This window comes from Phascolarctos cinereus, unplaced genomic scaffold (genome assembly GCF_003287225.1).
Source record: "Phascolarctos cinereus isolate Bilbo 61053 unplaced genomic scaffold, phaCin_HiC Scaffold_5;HRSCAF=322, whole genome shotgun sequence".
Taxonomy (NCBI): domain Eukaryota; kingdom Metazoa; phylum Chordata; class Mammalia; order Diprotodontia; family Phascolarctidae; genus Phascolarctos; species Phascolarctos cinereus.
In genome coordinates this window covers 465771951-465791404 of record NW_027555958.1, presented here as the reverse complement: position 1 = coordinate 465791404, position 19454 = coordinate 465771951, and the positions used below count along the sequence as shown (strand labels likewise).

The window sequence follows — 19454 nt, the reverse complement described above, 5'->3', positions numbered from 1 at the left end:
GTCATTTTTAAAGTCAAGGCTCCAATTTACAAAATAAAGTTGAACTTTAAATTTTTTCCCCAATTTATCTGAATGGGAACTTCATCTTGCATTTTGCTACCAGGGATTTTCTGACCATTATAAACGTCCATTCAGTTCAATTAGCATTGCTAAAGCGGCTGCTAGTGACAGGCACAGGGCACCTGAAATAGAGCCTGCCCTCAAGGAGTCTGCCTTCCCTTGGGGGAAATACCATGTACACAGAGAGTTTAACACTAAACACGGGGCATTCCCCCAAAGTCTTGATGCAGTTTTAAGCTATTACAGTGAGGCAGAGATTGTAAGAGGTGGGAGTGAGGAAGGACAGCGTTCTCAGCATGGGGACACAGCCTGAGCAAAGGAGTGGAGGAGGGAGATGAGCTATTGCAGTGGGGAATAGCAGGCAGGCCAGTTTGGCTACATGTCCAGTGCCCAAGGGGGCTGCCCCAGTGGGATCCTAGAGGTTACCTGGTCCTCAGCAAGACCCCTCACTATGATACCTTCAAATACTTATTCAGGCTCCCCTGGAATACTTCTGGGAAAAGAGAACCCCCTCACTCTAAGGAAGGGCAATCCATTTAGGGATAACGATAATTAGAAGGAGTATTCCTTTATATGGAATTGAAATCTGTCTCTCTGTAACTATTCTGCATGCCTGGCATGTTCTCCCACCCCCCAGTGCCTAGCACGGTGCTTGGCACATAAATAAATGCTTGCCCAATTGGATCATTCAGGAGGCCACAGAAGAGACACCCCGACTAGCAGCACAAGCAACGATGACCCTCAGGTCTAGGTCCCAGTTGGGGATCTTTGTCTGAAGGTGTTGACCTGATAGCACTGGCCACAGTCGGCATCATGCTTAATAACTGTTTACTGAGTGAATGAATCCCAGTGTCTGGGCCAATTAGCAATGCTGGGGGTAAAAGTCACTGTCTAGCCTAGGGGCTGGGTGAGCTTGAGGTGTATGAGTCAATCATTGGTTCAGAGAGGCCAAGCAGATGAGTCTCCGAGGCAGGATTTAGCCCCAGGTATTCTGGGCTCCAATTCCAGGACCCCAACTGCCTGTGTGGATCAGCTGAGCTGGTTCAGTGCAGACGATCTGAGTAGAGAGAAAAGAATTCTAGGGAAAACCCAAATGGGTGCTCCTCAGGGGCAGGGGCTGGTTTTGCCTTCCTGTGTCTCCCCAACACTTGGCGCTGGTCCTGAACTCAATGATAAATGCTTGTTGACTGACATAACAGCCTGCTTAGGGGGTCTTCTGGATTGCTAAACAGCACCATTCCTCTGGGTTGCTAAGGTTAAACTAAGAGCAAACCAACACAGAATTCTACGGCTGGACAGCATCTTAGTGGATACCCCGTTCTAAGAGTTTACCTGGGGACATTTCAGGAATGAACAAAGGGGTGTGTCTCTCAGAGGAGTGGGGGCCTTACCGTGGTCACTCTCTGTCCCGGATCGACCCCAGTACCGCCGCCTCCGTTCTGGGCTGTGTGCGTGGCGTTCAATCACCGCTGCTATAAATCGAGTGTTGCTGACTGGGGAAGACAAGGACAATTTATTTTCACTCACATGTGCTAATTCTTTACAATACCACGTCCATTTATTTTTCCCAGTGGGCTCATTCAATGCTAGGGCATCTGTGCTTTTGAAGGATGGAAACGCTAAGGAGTGAGCAGGAGACAATTTCTATTTTGGAAAAGAGCGGTGGAGGAAGCATTTTTAAGGAGGCATCAAACATAAAGCCTGAGGAACGGGCAGATTTAGGGGCATTGATTGGAGATAGAAAGTCCCCTCGAAATCATTTAGCCCCACCTACTCACTTTATTGACAGGGTAAATGAGGCCCAGGACCAATTGCCTGGATAGTAAGTCAAAGGGCTAGAATTTGAACCTGGCCCCTTGACTCCCAATCCAGTACTTTGGACACAATCCCAGACTGCCTCAAACTGTTCCATATCTTTGGTTTTCTAACATTAGGATCATAGGTCGTGGAAATGGAAAAGACCTTAGAGATGAATGTAGTTCTGACCTCCTTTGTTTTAGTTAAGGAAATGGAGCATAGAGGGAAGTGACACAGCTAAGGTCACACAGCTAGTAAATGAGAGATAACAACATCTGGCATTCATATGGCGCTTTAAGGACGGCAAAGGGCTTTACAGATATTTGATTTTTCCCAACAACCTTGGGAGGCAGGTGCCATTATTTCCCTTGTCATTATTATTATTATTTACAGATGAGGAAACTGAGGGAAACAGAGGTAAAGTGACTTGCTTGGAGTCACGTGGCTAGGAATTGTCTACAGTAGAATTTAAATTCGGGTCTTCCTGACTCCAGGTCTAATGCTCTACCTATTGCGCCATTCGTTTTATTCATGGGTCATAAATGAAGGCTAGGAAAGGACCAAGGGTGCCATCTTGTCCAGCTCCTTTATTTCCCACAGAAGGAGGTCCAGGGAAGCTTGGTCACTTGTCTCAAGGCATTCGGGTGGTGTCAGAGGCAAGATTTGAATTCTAGTCCTCTGACTCCAGAGTCAATGCCCTTTCCCTGACCTGGAAATGAAAGAGTCTTTGGAGAAGAATCAAATCCACTTCCTTTGTTGTACAGGTGAGGAACGGAGCCCAGAGAGGGGGAGGCTTGCCTAGAGCCATGGAGCGGCAAAGCCAGGTTTTGAATACAAGTCTTAGAAGTCCCTATCCAGACAACTTATTACTTCCTTCAGGGAATGAAGCTCTAGATAAAGCTAAAAATAATTCTTTTTTTCCCTTGACATATCTCTTCAAGTCATCAAAAAGAAGAACCCATTCTAAAGTGTTAGATTAGGAAAGAAATGAAGAAGCAGGAATTCACAGCATGCTGTTTTATTAGCTTAGCCTAAATCAAGCAATGAAAGAAAAACTAAAGAGAATCAGGCTCAATTCTTCAAGATTTTCCAAACAAAATAAAGTCATTCACTTAGCTTTAACTTAGGGAGAAACAACAGCAATGAGTCTGAGTATCTCCAATTGGAAATGAGGCCAGAGCTTCAAGGAAGGGCAAGCCCTGATGGGTGTCTTGTCATGCAATCAGACAAGGAGCAGGGCACTTACTGATGCCGCGGTCTTCGTGACTGTCATCATCCCTTTCATCTCTGTCGGTCTCCAGATTGGACATCCGCACTGACATCTCTAACCAGCAACAAAAACAGGAAGACTTTTGGTCAAATGAATCACCAAATAAACCCCTTGCTGTAATGCCCTGCTGGACAGTAGCACTTTGTTGAGAGGGAGGTAGATGAGTAGATTCTCAAGGCCATCGAGGTGGGGAGGAGAGAAAGGAGGTGCAAAGTGCTCACTGGACTTCCAACCCCTTCCCAAAGACCTCTCCATAAAGGGGATGAAGTCAGCGGCAGGGACAGAGCATTCTACCCAGCAGCTCAGAGAGCTGGACCCAGAACGGCAGAGCCACAGTGAGAACTTGGATGGGGCTGAAAAGTCCCTGGTGACTATCTTCCCAGAAGCCCATTTTTAGAGATAGAAAGTCAAACGATAATGCAACACTGGGTCATCATCATCGCCTGGGTACCCCCATTGTGTCTGGGTTTTGGTTGGTGAGCTGAGGGAGCTCCCTTTGGGGAAACAGCTTCTGCTCAGGAACTTCTAGTCTTAGAGAGGTCCTTGAGGCCCAATGACAGCTGAAGTGACTGTGCACCATCACACAGTCAGTCAGTGTCAAGGGAAGGACTGGAACTCGGGTCTCTCTGACTTCAAGGCTGGCCTTCCATCCTCTATACTGTCTTCCCCAAGGTAGATGCTACTTTAAAAAGGCAACAAGGCTTGGTATAAAGAATTCTAGATTAGAAATCAGGGGACTTATGTTTGAGTTTGGGCTCTGCTCTTTATTCACTGTGACCTTGGGAAAATCACTTCCCTTTCTCTGGGTCTCAGTGGCCCTGTCTGCAAAATGGCAGGCTTGGATTATATCCACAATTTAGTTCTAAACATAAGATCATATGATGATTTCTATGATAACCAATGGGGCAGCTAGGTGGCACCATAATGCACAGAGCGGCAGACCTGGAATTAGAAAAACTGAGTTCAAATCTGCCCTCAGACACTTATTAAACCTGAGCAAGTCGCTTCACCCCGTTTGCCTCAGTTTCCTCATCTGTAAAATGAGCTGGAGAAGGAAATGGCAAACTACTCCAGGATCTCTGCCAAGAAAACCCCAAATGGGTCAGACACAACTGAAAAACAACTGTACAAAGTGTGGTGGGGGATATAAGGCTCTGGAATTGGAGTCAGAAAGGCCAGGATTCAAATCCTGCCTCAGATACTTACTGGCTGTGTATCCCGAGGCAAACCATTTAAACTTGTTGTATCTCAGTTTCTTTATCTGGAAAATGAGGATTTGGGACTTGATGGTTTCTAAGGGTCCTTTTAGTTCTAAATCTACAGTTCTCTGACCCATAAAAGTTAGGTTGAAGGGCAGTTAGGTGGTGCAGTGGATAGAGCACCAGTCCTGAAGTCAAGAGGACCTGAGTTCAAATCCAGCCTCAGACACTTACTAGCTGTGTTACCCTGGGCAAGTCACTTAACTTCTATTTGCCTCAAAAAAAAAAAAGAAAAAGAAAAAAAGAAAATTAGGGTGACCTCTTTCTGCCCTTGAGTTCATTAAAGTCTTTCACTTCTTGAAGTGACAAAGCAGTCTTATTTTCTGGTAACACTGGGGCTGTTGGAGGGCAAAACCAAGCTGTAACAGGCTAATCACATGAATGCCATGCAGTCAGGTTTAGAGTAAGACGCCCAGCAGAAGATACCCATAATAACAAGCTGTGCCACAAGAGATCTGCCACTCTGGGGAGATGTGATGCCCAAGTGTTCTGAGTCACCAGCCTGGCGTAATAGCACAGGCAGCATCTTTCACCCCAGGAGAGAGGAAAGAATGCTTCTGGTGGTCTTTGAGATCTCTGACTAGCCTGAGCAGAGTCCCGTCAAGGGCTGACTGGCGTCAGATGAGAAGGGACACAAAGCTGGGGAGCCTCTGGAAAAGCAAAATAAAGCTCTCAGCAAAGACTTCTGGGTCTCACACTTGAACTGAATTAGGAGAAGACTTTAAGCAGGTAAACATTTGCATCTGCTTAGAAAATAGACCCACAGCACCGGGACTGTAATTTTCCTGGTTATTCATACTCCCAGACATTAATTAAATGTTTAAGTCTGGAACAACTGGGTATGTTGATTACAGCTTTCCTTGGACCAGTCTGAGAGGTCACTCTTCAGGATGTGTATGGGCAGCCAGATAAAGCCCTCAGCATTATTGAGGGGTTGAGTGAGAGCCCTTAGCTTACCTTGGGCAGCTAGAGGAGACATATGCTGATGGCTTCGGCGATGAATCTGATGACGGTAGGCATAGACGGCCAGGACAAGCACCATGATGCATCCCATGATTCCCCCAGCAACTGGTCCCACAGGGGCACTCTTGACCATGTTCAAAGTGATTACTTCATCGCCTTTGATAGAAAACCAACAGATGCCAGATAGATGTAGTATAACCGAAGGGAGGAGAAGAAGGCAGAAAGAAAAGATCAAAGAGTATCTCATCTCAACAGAATATAGGAATATTTGCTCTGTGTCATCTGGTGGCTATCACCCTAAACTGCAGAACCACCTTGCTGGCAGCCCAGCCTACCACACAGAACAAGTGGGAAGGAGCAGAATGGGTAGGCAGGGACACTGAGTGATGAAAGCAATGAAAAGGCTGAAAATCCCCAGCAACAGATTGAACCAGGAGGGAGGCTTACGATGTCATGGTATTTTGACAGGCTAGAGGACTGGGCCAAATCTAGCTTAGTTTAAGAGGGATCAGTGTAAAGTCTCACACTTGGAGTCCAACAGTTAACTTCCCAAAACCAAGTTGGGAACAAGCGTGCCCATTTCCATTCTGAGAATGATTCAGGCCTTCCTTCTTCCTGGACTATGATGAGTAGGCTGCAGGTTTAATGGTACCAGGGCCGAGGCTTGCCGCATCATCATAGATTAGATTTTTAATAAACGATTGGTGGTTGATCGATCAGTGGGGATGAACTGTGTGAGATGAGAGCAAGGAAAACTAATATGGTCTTGGACTCTCTCAGAAGTGGCAACGGGGTCAGGACTAGGGAGATGAGAGTCCCCCTCCACTCTGCCCTGGTCAGACCACATCTGGAATACTGTATTCACTTCTGAGAATCACACTTAAGGAAGAATACTGATGACCCAGGGAGCAGCCAGGACGGCAGCCATGATGGCGATGGTCCTCAAGAACTTGCCATATGAAGACGGGCTGAGGGAAATGGGGACATTGGACCCAAAGGAGGAAAGACTTAGGAGGATCACAGCAGCTGTTTTCGTGTATTTGAAGGAATACCATGAAGGGAGGATTTAGGATCATCCCGGGCTCTGCAGGATGGAACCTGAAATAGATGTGTAAACAGTGCAAATAGGCACCTTTAGGCTCGATGTCAGGGAAGCTTTCTCAACAATGAGAGTTATCCCAGAGTGGAAGAGAATGTCTCAAGAGGCAATGAGGTCGCTTGTCATGAGAGACTTTTAACAGGTGGTTTGATGGCCGCGTATTTGCCAGGGAAATCAGAGAAGGCATTCCTTATAGCAGGGGCCCTGAACTTATTTTTAAAAAGATCTCGATAACTGTATTTCAATGTAATTGGCTTCCTCTGTAATTTTGTGTATTTATTTTGTGTATTTAAAAACAATTCTCCAGACTGTGCAAGGGGACATGACCTGACTAAGTCTAAGCACTGCCATGCTACAGACAGAGGCCCAGGTGGGACTGGGTGACCCCAGAAATCCCTTCTCACTCCAGAGCCTTGAACCCCTGAGCCAGAAACTTGAATCCCTACACATCCCTGACAAGTGGTCAGCCGGGCTTTACCCCCAGTCCCCTGGAGCAAGGACTCATCAACCTCTCAAGGAAGCCTCCATTTTCCAAAGAGCTTTTCTTAGGAAGCTCCTCCCTTTATTGAACTAAAATCTGCCACCTTTAACTTTCCTCAAGGCCTGTCCTCTGGAGTTGGGCAGAATAAAGTCCGATGTCTTTTCTACATGGGAGCCTTAGGATTATAGCATCTAGGACTGTAAGGGACCGGTGCTTAGCACAGTGCCTGGCACACAGTAGGCACTTAATGTATGGTGACTGACTGATTCCAGTTCTCCATCTCTGCCTCTCTGAGAACCTTAACCTTAGTGGGGGATGGGTCCGGCCCTCCAAGGCAACCTGCTGTATTTTGGAGTGATTCTCATTGTTGGCTTTGTTTTCTATTCATTGAGCCTAAATCTCTCTCTCCTTGCAAACTCTCCTGCAGCATTCCTTTAAATACGGAAAGCTGGCTGTCATGCATCCCCAAAGTCGCCCATTCTCCAGGCTAAACGTGCTCAGTTCTACGAACCAGTCCTTACTCCAGCACGGCCGCTGGTGCCCTCCCCATCTGGGGCACCCTCCTGGGGACGTGGCTCCTTTCCTTGCTGCAATGTTCACTGAGACCAAGTCTCCACACATGGGATTCTCTCCCTGCTCATCTTCTCCTAGAGAATTTAGCCAGACCTCTCCCTTGCCATGCTCCTTCCTGGTATTATATTTATACACCTCCGTGTTGTATCCTCCTCACTGGACTTGAATGTTGGGGTTATTTTATTTGGTTTTGATATCCCAAGTGCCTAGCACAGTACTGGGCACACAGTGGGTATTTAATAAAGATTTGATGACAAAGATTTAGAGTAACTTTAAAAAGAGCAATGTAGTATAATATCATGGGGCAGCTAGATGGCGCAGGTGCCAGACCTAGAGTCAGGAAGATCTGAGTTCAAATCCAGCCTCAGACACTTCCTAGCTGTGTCATTCCTAGCAAGTCATTTAACCCTGTTTGCCTCAGTTTCCTCATCTGTAAGATGAGCTGGAGAAGGAAAAGGCAAACCTCTAGCATCTTTGTCAAGAAAACCCCAAATGGGCTCACCAAGAGTCAGATACGAATGAAAAAATGACTAAACAACAAAAGTATAGTGTAAAGAGAACTGGAGTTTGGGGACCTGATTGGGTTCAAATCCTAGAACTCTCCTTCTTCCTCTCTTATCTTGGATAAGTGGCTCAACATCTCTGGGCCTCAACCTTTCTCATCTATAAAATGAAAGGGTGCATGTACCCAGATGATCTCGAAATTGACTTCTTGCTTGAAATCCTATGCTTTCCCTCCATCCTGAAGTAAAATCCAGGGTGACACTAGCTTCAGATTAGTGAGAAAGGTAATCAGTGGACCTCACATTGCGTTGCCTCTCAACCTCTGTTCTCTCTGTATTGTATTTTAGATAGAGTGCAGGGCAATAGTTCAGTGTTTTGATAGAAAAGGAAAACAGAAGATATCTGTCTATTTGATTGGAATGTCCTCCAGACTGACTGCAGACCTCAGCCAGCTCAGAGGTGGGGGGATTATCTCCTCCCGCCTTCTCATCCAAGGCCTCACCCAATGCAGTTGAAGATCTCATTAGCTTTCTTCCTACATAGGGAGCTTTCTGGCCAGCCTGATCAAGTTTTCTGCACTAGAAAATCCCATCTGTAAGAATCTGCAGGTTCAGACGGCCTCAGTCTCATTCTTCTCCTTGCTTTATAAGCAACCAGCTGGGGAATCAATTGTCTGCTCATGGGGGGGGGGGGCGTTGGCCAAAAGCAGCTGGGAGAAGGGATTAAGGAGACAAGGAAGATGCTTGTTCTGAAATGTCATCCCTGTCACGTAGGCAAAACCGACAGCATCAGATGGCATTTCCCATGCTGCCTCCTGCCTTGCGGCTCTGAAGCAGGGGCCTTACCTATCACGCCCATGTCATCCACATATGGGCTCTTGGCTCCCACGATCCCACCGAAGCACTCCTTCTGAGGTGCGCAGTATGACTTATCCAGGTGGGTCTTGCCATCACTGTCCACCATACACCACTCACAGTCCAGGACCCCAAAGCAGTCCCTGACAAAAAAGCAAAAGTTGCATTTCACAACTTCATGAGATGAAAATACCTTGTAGGGCCACATCTGCTTCCCCCCTCTCCCCACTCCAATCTCTGGTACTTTGGGGTATGCAATGCTCAAGGGAACCATCGCCTCCATGTTTCTCCTGGCTTCCTTGGGTGTGGCGGAGGCAGGGGGATGGCTGGAGAGGGTTAGTGAGACTCGCGCACTGTACGGAAGAGACCCTGCTGGCCGAGCTGCCTGGTTGTGATATACAGTGCCAAGAATCTGAGCTCTCGAGTCAGAGAACCTGGATGCAAATTCTCCTTCAGCCACTATTAGCTGTGGATTCTGCACTAGTCCTGGGACCTGTCTAAGGTAGCTTCAGCTCCCTCACCTTTTAAGGGAGGTCAGAGCAGATGCCTTCCAGGTCCCTTCTGTCTCTGGGGCAGTAGTTTTCAAACCTTTTGGTCTGAAGACCCCTGAATTCTTAAAAATTATTGAGGACCCACAAGAGCTTATGCTTATGTGAGTTACATATTTATATTGATCATATAAGAAATTAAAGCTGATAATCTTTAAACATCTATTAATCCATCAAAAATAACAATAATAAACCAATTTCATGTTAACATAAATAACACATACTTATTAAAAACCTATATTTTTTCCAAGACAAACCCCCCCCCCAATTTCTTGAGAAGGATGGCATGTTTTATATATTTTTTCAAACCACTTTAATGTCTGGCCTAACAAAAGACAGCCAGACTCTCATGTCTGTGTCTGCATATAATTGGCTGCAGTATGTTGTTCTGGTTGAAGAAAATCCAGAAGATTCCATCTCACACATAGATATGTAGTTGGAAGAGGGGGGGTTATTTTAACAGGCAAATCTTATCTCTGTATTACTGTAACAATAATCTCGATAATAATAATTATAAATATAATATTTGGCACTATAAATATAACAATCAGTAATCTTAATAATGCTAGCAGCAGCCTTTGATTCGCTATAACAATCATTTTGGTCTCACAGACCCCCAGATGGGGTCTTTAGGGCTCCCCACCACACAGTGAGAGTTCTCTGCCTCCACAGCTTCTTGATAAACAGAATCACTGCGAGCTCCCTGCTGTCAGCTTTCTTTCCAGTCATGTTGCAGGAGAAGTTAAATGATGACCAGCTTTTCTTTCTTTTAATTTCACTCTGCATCTACTGACTGGTACTGAGAAAAGGATGATATTGGCCAACAGGCTTGGAATGGTGGGGAAAACACTGACTCTGGAGCCACCAGGGGGCGACACAGCGCACATAGTTCTAGCCTGGAGTCAGAAGAACCTGAGCTCCAAACTTGACACTTACTAGCTGAGTGACCCTGGGCGAGTCACTTAACTTCTGTATGCCTCAGTTTCCCCAACTATAGAATGGGGATCATAGTGACACCTATTTCTGAGTAGTGTTGTGAGGCTCCAATCAGATAATCTCTGTAAAGTGTTTAGCACAGTGCCTGGTAGACAGGCACTTAATACATTCTTATTCTTTTACCTTTTTCTAGAGGGTAAAGACTTGGATTCAAATCCTGCTTCTGATGCTTGCTACCTGTGTGAGCTTATATAAGTCATCTAATTTTTCTGAGGCTCAGTTTTCCTCATCTGTAAAATGAGAGGGTTGGGGCTGATGACCTCTGGGGTCACTGGAACAAGAATCCCATAAAAAGTAAAGTGCCTTACAAAGGAGAATCAAATGTCTTAGACAATCTTGGGCCTAAGCAAGCACTCTCAAAGGGTCTTGGACATTTCTGATTTCTAATGCCGTTTCCAATTTTCACTGCGTCACATTCCTCCAGAATATTAGCAGTTCACATCGTGCGTCTGCAGTGGAGGAGGGGTTGACAAGTCCACCTGCTGGGCATTGAACCAGTTCCCTTAATAGGTTCCAGCTCAGCAGGTCTGGAATGTACCTACAACACGGACAGCAGCTTACCCACTTTCCATTCTCTGATTGCATCTGCTGTTGACACACTGGGGCAGGGCATCTTGCAAGCCAGGGTCAATGGCTGTGTAGGTCACTGGCTCCTGGTGGACCTCACAACTTGGATTTCTATTTGGGGAAAGCATGGAAGTTACAGCAAGCACACTATTCCCTTCGGTTAACCAGGCCCAACCTCCCCAGATTAATTCACCCATATATGGGTGAATTTCTAGCTGTGGCAGGTGCGCAGAAAGTGTGTTGTATGAATGCTGATTAAATATGGGACTTGGAGTTAGGTGGTGAGTTCAAATTCCAATGGCTCTTTAATGGCAAAAAAGTCCCTGAATCTCTCTGGTCTTTGGTTTCTTCATCTATAAAATGAGGCTGAACATACTGGTACCATCTGCCTCACAGAATTGGGAGGAAATCACTCAGTAGAACTCAAAGGTCTAAGAAAATGAGGTGTTCAAGTGAAAGAGCTGTCTCTGGAGTCAAAGAACCCAGGTTCTAGTCCTGGCTGGCTCCAGAATCAGAAAACCTGAGTTCTAGTCTTGGCTGGCTCAGGAGTCAGAAGACCTGGGCTCTAGTCCCGGTCAGCTCTGGAAATCAGAGGACACTTTTTTTTTCTGGCTGCTCTGGAATCAGAGAACCTGGGTTCTAGTCCTGGTTGGACCTATCTCTCAGTGCTGGTTCCTTCCCCTTTCTTGGTTCAGTCCTCTTCACTCATCTGTACCTTGATTTCCTCATCTCTTAAATGGGAAGACTGGACTAGATGATCCCTTGGGCCCTTTCCACCTCTGATCCATGAATTGGTTGCCAGTAAGTAAGAGTTTTAACTTTGTAAATGTATCGAGTTCCCTTCACTGCAAAGCCTGGAGGTAGATTTCATTTTGAGTCATTTATGAGGCTCACAGAACTTGGACTAGATGATTCTAAGATGTCGCTCTGCTTTCTAGCTAAGATCCTGCTTCATCAGCTGAATACTTCATTAGGATGAATCATTTCCCGGTCCCTCCCCAAAGCAACCAGCCACACAATCCGTCCCATTCAGTTTTACCTGTTCTCCGCATTGGTGAGGTTGCCAGTACACTCGTTGACCTCCAGAGGGCATTCGCAAGGACATTCACATTCATTCTGTTCCATTCTTGAAAACAAAAATGGAAATGATCATGCACAGAGTGTCAGCAAGAAACTTTAGATCACGATACACAAAGGGAAAATGAGATTCTAGGATAAATTAAAAGATACCAAGCTGGTTTTAATGGTTTTAAATATTTGTGGGTGGGGGCAGGTAGAAATGTGATTTGTGATTTCATCTGTATGGCAACCCTGGCATGGAAACTCTCTTCTGCTGATGCAGATCAGTCCCTCAATAAACGTTTACTAAGCACCTACTTTATGCAAAGCACTTGGGATACAGAGAAATGCAATACTTGGGTTTCCGTTCTCCCGGAGCTCCCAATCTAATGGGGAAGGCAACACACAGATAATTGTGTACAACTAAGATATCAACAGGAGAAATTGGAGATAAAGAGGGAAAGCACTAGCACTGAGGGGGATGGGCAAGGCAATCACCTGCCACTTCTACTCTTAGCGAGAAGCCTGGGGGTCAGAGAGGTTAACTGACTTTCCCTAGGGTCACCCAGCTGGGAGGTGTCAGGGCCAGGATTTGAACCCACATCTTCCTGACTCCAAGCCAGATTCTGTCCATTCCACTGCATGACTTCTCCTTCAATACATAGTAAGTCAAAACATCTGCCTCTGAACAAAGCCAGCTGCAGCAGGCCAGATGTGCTCTGAAGGCAGTGTATGTCTGCTCTCCTCCAGCATCATCCCCCAGATTCCATCCATCCTGCACCCCGAGGTCTTGTTAAAAATGCCTGGCATCCATTTATTTATTTAAAGGCAGGACAAAGTAGGAGCCCCCCTTGCTTGGGGGAAGCTGGGGGATTCTGATCCCCACTTACCTGTGACAGTTCAGACAGAGCCTGTCCACCATGCTGCATGCACAGAATGCCAGAGAATCACAGGTCTCATTCACTATCCCGACAAAAGCATTGGTTCCTGGGATTCTCGTCAGTCGGTATTTAGAACAGTGACTTCCGTGAACGAGGTTTGTCAAATCCCCCTGGAGAAGAATCAGATTGTTTCAGAGGTGATGGGGAAATTTGCTTCTGGGGCAGAAGGGATGAGGAGAGCAAGCAAGCATTTATTAAGCACCCAGTGTGTGCCAAGCACCGTGCTGAGGGCTTATCGATATGGTCTCATTGGCGAGGCAGACACTTGGCTGCTAACTTTATCTGATGACTGTCAACCGCCTCCCTTCAGCAAACTGGCTGCCTTTCCATAGCGAGAATCCTCACAAATCAACAAGGTCTCCTGTTCAAAAAGCAACCCTAACCAACCAGAGACTTGTTTTTCTTGCATCGAAAGAGCTATTTCCCTTCCTGTAATAATAAAGTGAGCCCAAGGTTTATTTGAACTGATTCAAATTGAGATAATATATATTAAAGCACTTGGCAAGCCTGAAAGAGGCATATTATTATCACTAATTAGTTATTGTTATTGTTAATTAATAAGTAGAACCCAAAGAATCACATGTACAGGGACTACAATAATTAATCAGTCAGCCAAAAAGCATTTATTAGGCATGTGCTGTATGCTAGGCACCAGGAATGCAAAGACAATATGTTTGAATCACATAAACTGCAAGAAAACTAAGTGGGAGCCAGGAATGGCCCCAGAGAAGAGACAGTGAAATAGAACCCTCTCTTTTCAGCAGGGGGAAAACCCAGCAGATCTGCTCTGCTCCCCATTGTCTTAGCTTAACATCTGTTTTTCTTGCTTATAAGGCAGGTTAGATTGCGGAAGGGACAATAGATACCAGAATGCCCAGCTAGCATCTGGATATTAATTTAAAGTTTGCAAAATGTTTTCCACGTATTATTTCATTTGATCCTCACAACCACAACCGTCCTGGCCCGGACACCCCCCAGCTGGGTGACCCTAGGGAAAGTCAGTTAACCTATCTGACCCCCAGGTGGGTGCTATTATTATCCCCATTTCATAGATGAGGAAACTGAGGCAAATAGAGGTTAAGTGACTTGTCCAGGGTCACACAGCTAGGAAGTGTCTGAGGCCAGAGTTGAACTTAGGTCTTCCTGACTCCACATCCCACCTTCTAGCTACTCTACCAGCTCCCTGATGGAAAGAGCTCTATAAATGGATGCAGAGTGATGGAGAACAATTTATTCAATGGCAATAACGTTATAAAAGAAAAAAAAACCTTTGGAAGATTTGTAGAGCTCAGATTAACGTACAGACAAGGCGCAGTTCTAGAGGACGCTACCCACCTCCTGTTAGAAATGTGATAGGCTTCGTGATGAGGGACAAGCATTTATGGACATGGCCAAAGCAGGAAATTGTTTCACTGGATGTTTGTTAAGAGGTTTTCTTTTTCTTTCTTTATTGTTCAATTTGGGGAAGTAAGTGGGCAGGACAGAAAATAATTGCTTGCTTTATAATTTTTTTTAAAAGCACTTTCTTACAATAATCCCAAAGGGGCAAGTAGTGTAAGTATTCTCTCCGTTTTACAGATGGGAAAACTGAGGCTAACTTGCCAAAGGTTATGCAACTAGTAAATTGCAGGTTTGGGATTCAATCCCAGGTCTTTTGATTCCAAATCCAAATTGATACAGCTGATTCAGCTGCCTCATTGATCAAACACACTGGGCATTATCCAACATTTAACTTGGGGCGTATCTAGTACTTAATTTACCCAAGTCATTCACCCTGCTAGCCCTTCTTGTCATGTAGTGTGTGTTTTAGAGGAGGCACACTAACTTTAATATTGACCTAAACAAAGGTAACTAGAAATGTAAGCTAGAAGCAAGCCTCTCTTCCCATCCTAGCACTCCACCCAAAGTCAAACATAAAGGATTTGTACTTTTGTGTAGCCTGGTTCCCATCCATCATGGTGCCTAACCAAGGACTGAGCTCCTCTGCATTAAGAGAGGCTGAGCAATCACTGAGAAGACGTGAGCAAAAGGTAGCAAAGGGTTAAAACAAATCCCAACAAAACAAAGGTGGGTAATAGAACCGCACGTGTATAATTAAAGCAGGAAGCCTGCTCACCAGGTGTGTCTGCTCCACCACCTATTGGAGGGAACGGGAGAGGTGGGGGTGTGGGGGAAAGAGGATGCTGGCAAGCTCACTCACCACAAGGCTGGTGTTAAATTTATAAAACCTCTGCACTGTCCTGTCGCTGAAGCTGTTACACAGATTTTTCTTGACAAAATTGGGGTGGTTCAGAATGTCATTTGCCACCAGCGGCTCCTAGGAGGTGGAAGGAAAGAGCTGGTCAGCTGTGCAAGTCACTTCACGTCGATTCAACAAGCATTTATCAAATGGCTACAATGTGTGGCAGGCACTGGACTGGCCACCGGGGAGGCCAAGACAAACAGCAGCTCCTGCCCTCAAGGAGGTTACCTTCTACTTGGGGGAAAACACACGCACAGATAAGGAAATACAAAAATATGTGGAGGGGAGTAGAAAGTCATTCTAGCCAGGGGAATGCAGAAGGGGTAATCACTGGGGGAACAGGAACTGATAGTTGAAAGGATCTAGGGGGTTCCTAGAGGTAGAGACAAGGAGAATGAGCACTCTAGGAAAGGGGGGTAGCCTGTGAAAGCCTTGGAGATCAGGGAATGTCCCACAAGGGGAATGCAAAGTAAGCCAGGATGGCTGGAGTGTGGAGTAGATGGGGGCAGCCTGGAAAGACAAGGGGAATTAGATGGTGAAGGGCTTTTAACCAAGCAGATGAGTCTGTACTTTATCCTCCCCGTAGCTTCTTGCACAGGGCGGTCAGGTGTTTTAGGAACATCACTCTGGCAACTCTGTGTAGCCATGAATGAGCTCGAGCTCCCTGCACAGCCAATACCTTGTGCGTGATGTGCTGCTGCTCCACGGGCGCATGGCCTTTGGGGTCGATGAGTGTGGGGTGGGCCACCAGATAACCCCTGTCCTCCATGATGAAGCACCTGTCCCAACAAAAGCCACAAACCTCATTGATCCAAGCAAGGGTCACGAGGGTCAAAACACAGTTTCCTGTCAACTCCAAAAAGTGAGACTATGCATAGATCTATGCTCGTGAGCTCAAGGCAAGGCAAATCAACAGGCCTTCATTGAGTGTCTACTGTATGCCAGGCACTGTGTTAAGTTCTGGTGATACAAATAAAGGCAAAACCAGTCATGTCTGAAGAAAATCCTTCTTGCTGACAAGGTGCATCTCCCAGGATGCAAGCCATGGAGAGCATGAAACTGAAACAGGGCGTTATGTAGATCAGCAATACAAGTGGAGCCCATCCCCATCAAAAGCAAAGCAAGGCATTTTTCCCTCAACTCAACAACATCTGGAAAGCTGAATGCAAAAGAAATCTCAAGGACAGGACCCAGGTATTTGTGTTCCCAGACTTTTAAGCCAATCACACAATTTCCTCCTTGCATATAGATCTAAATACACAAAATCATATTCAGAGATCATATCAAGAAATTCATTTAAACGCTAAAGTATGGCAGGGCAGCTAGGTGGTGCAGTGCATAGAATGCTGGGCCTGGAGTCTTCTTCCTGACTTCAAATCTGGTCTCAGACACTTACTAGCAAGTCACTTAATCCTCTTTGACTCAGTTTCCTGTAAAACTAGCCAGAGAAGGAAACGGCAAAAGCACTCCAGTATCTTTGCCAAGAAAACCCTAAATGGGGTCATGAAGAGTCAGAAATGATTGAAAATGACTGAACGACAAAAATATGCCAAGCTATGATTACATCAAACTGGAATCTGTTTTGCTATTTATGTTTCATGTTACTTTTACATTGTATAAGACCTATTAGAAAGGCAAAAGCTTGTCCTCAAAATGGCCTAGCCAGGTGGTAAGAGCCAGAGTAACCATGGTCCAGCCCATGTGCTCCACTGGTACTGTGAAACTATTATGAAAAAGCAAGGAAGGCTCCTGGCCCATTACTGTCGTTGAGTTGTTTCAGTCGTGTCCAACTCTTTGGGACCCCATTTGGGGTTTTCTTGGCAAAGATACTGGAGTGGTTTGCCATTTCTTTCTCCAGCTGATTTTACAGATGAGGAAACTGAGGCAAAAAGAGTGAAGTGACCTGCTCAGGGTCACACAGCTAGTCAGTATCTGAGGCCACATTTGAATTCAGGAAGGTGGGTCATCTTCTGGACTCCAGATGTCCTTTTAAATATCTGGAAGGCAAAGACTTCCATTCTTCAGAAATGGAGCAATGCCTTCAGAGGCTTCTGATCTTACCACCACCACAGTCTTTTTAGGTCTAACAACAAAAACACAACCCAAGAAAGAAGGACAGAAATGGGAACCCTTGTCTTCATCTGAAATGTCTGATTTCTAACAGAACAGAAGCTTTGGGGATGTCTTTTGTCACAGACGTACTTTATGCCAGAGACTATGTCTATCTGCCAGTCTATGCTACAGAGTGTCATGCCTAAGTAGAGAAAACCATCCCCAAAAGAAAAGTTCCAAGCCAGCACCCAGGGCATATCTTCACCTCCACTGTGTCAAAGTTCTCTAAGAAGCTATACATCACGTTCAGGGATCCCAAGAACCTTTCCCCATCCTTCTTGGTATTACGGCATTTAAGCCCAATGGCTGTAGGAACCAGACAGGCTTACCGTATTTTATTGCCGCCATCTTGGTTACAAACTGGTAACAGGTCCATGAGAACTTTGTAGAAGTATCTCAGTGTGAAGTCAATGCCCATCACTGCCACGGTATGCCCAGAAGACATCTGTGTACTTTATAGATACAAGAAAGCAAAAGAAAAGAAATGAGTACCCGCCATTCTAGGCACTTTCCAGAGTTGGGTTCTGCTCTACAGAGAGGTTTAGCACCACATTCCACATACAGAGGATCAGGTGACCCATTGGCTTGACATAGCATGGAGATTTCCCAAGAGGTAAGAGAGGATATATATGTGACTGAATGATAAGAATGACATTCCTCTGACCTGGAATTCAAGAGCCCAGGCTCGGAATCCTGGGTCTCTGGTTAGTGAGCATTCATTCACCTTATCTTACCTGAACCCAGACCCACAACAGTTCCTGGATACCACCATGCCAGTCTGATTAAGGTGGACATGCCTGCTGCTCTCCTACCCCACTCTAACTTGCAGAATGTGAATCCAGCTTGTGAACATCAGTCAGGTCAGTTCTCCTATTCCTTCTGACTTTCCTGTTCAAAACACTCTTCTGTGTCTACTACTCCCCACTGTGCATTGTCTTCCCCTATTAGAATGTAAGCTCTTTGAGGGGTAGGGGCTGCCTTGCTTGCTTCTGTTTAAATCCACAGTGCCTGGTTGGCCTACAGTTAAACCTTAACAAATGCATTTTCACTAACTCATTCATTCGTGATAAATAAGAACATGCATCCATCTGTCTGTCTATCTATCTCTATCGTTGTCTATCTGTCTGTTATCTACCTATCTCTTTATCTATTTCTTTGTCTATCTATCTCTCTATCTCTATCTATATCTATCTATCTATCTATCTATCTATCTATCTGTCTGTCTATCTTTCTATCATCTATCTATCTGTCCCTCAATATACTTGGTTATTGTCCTTGCTTGAAGAGGACTAAAATGACATCACTATGTCAGAGTTCACAATATACCCGAGGGGCAGTATGATGTAATGAATGCAGAGCTGCACTCAGAATCATGAAGGTCCAGGTGTGAATCCCACCTTAAACACTACTAGCTATGTGATGCATGTGAAGCAGTTGGAAAACTCTAAGTGGTGTATACTTGTTAGCTGTTACAGGGATGTGAGGCAAAGAAAGAAAGAGGCAACTGACAACAGTTTATATTCAGTATCCATATCTTTTTTAGAAATGGCCGGTCCTGGCAGGATGCCCAGGCTTCTCCCATGTAGTCTTGTTTCTCTGGAGAATAGAATGTATAAAATCATAGAATGTCCAAGTTGGAGAGAATCTTGAAGGCCAACTAGATTGAGCCAAATCTGAACAAAAATGTCTTCCACAGATCATCTGGCCTCTATGTGAAGACTTCCAGTGATGGGTATAGATAGATAGATGGATAGATAGATAGATGGATAGATAGACAGACAGATAGACAGACAGACAGATGGATAGATAGATGGACACATAGATGGAAAGATAGATGGATAGATAGATAGACAGACAGATAGATGGATAGATAGATGGAGACAAATAGGTAGATGGGTAGATAGACAGTTAGTTAGATAGATAGATATTCTATCTATAGATAGATAGAAGTTCCCTCCATCCCAAGGCAGGTTTTCCTCATCTTGAGCAGAATCTGCTTCAAGTGAAGTCCAGATTTACCTACCTGTAGCTTCACCCATGACTCCTAGGAAGACCCTCTTGGGGCTGAGCAGAATAAGCCAAGTCCCTCTTCAATACGACAGCCCTTCAGTATCAAAAGCTAGCTCTCG

General features: G+C 45.3%; 1 protein-coding gene across 2 annotated transcripts in view; it reads right to left on the bottom strand.

Annotated features, from left to right (window-relative positions):
• The window catches only part of CACHD1 (cache domain containing 1), a 244897-nt gene that overhangs the window by 7669 nt on the left and 217774 nt on the right, over window positions 1-19454 (bottom strand). For both annotated transcript variants that reach the window (XM_020993119.2, XM_020993120.2), the window contains exons 17-26: window positions 17655-17777; window positions 15893-15992; window positions 15172-15288; window positions 12921-13081; window positions 12011-12097; window positions 10966-11082; window positions 8852-9003; window positions 5344-5505; window positions 3104-3181; window positions 1452-1553 (exon numbers count right to left, since the gene is read on the bottom strand). In XM_020993119.2, coding sequence (XP_020848778.1) covers window positions 1452-1553; window positions 3104-3181; window positions 5344-5505; window positions 8852-9003; window positions 10966-11082; window positions 12011-12097; window positions 12921-13081; window positions 15172-15288; window positions 15893-15992; window positions 17655-17777 — 1199 coding nt within the window. The remainder of the gene's footprint in view (window positions 1-1451; window positions 1554-3103; window positions 3182-5343; window positions 5506-8851; window positions 9004-10965; window positions 11083-12010; window positions 12098-12920; window positions 13082-15171; window positions 15289-15892; window positions 15993-17654; window positions 17778-19454) is intronic.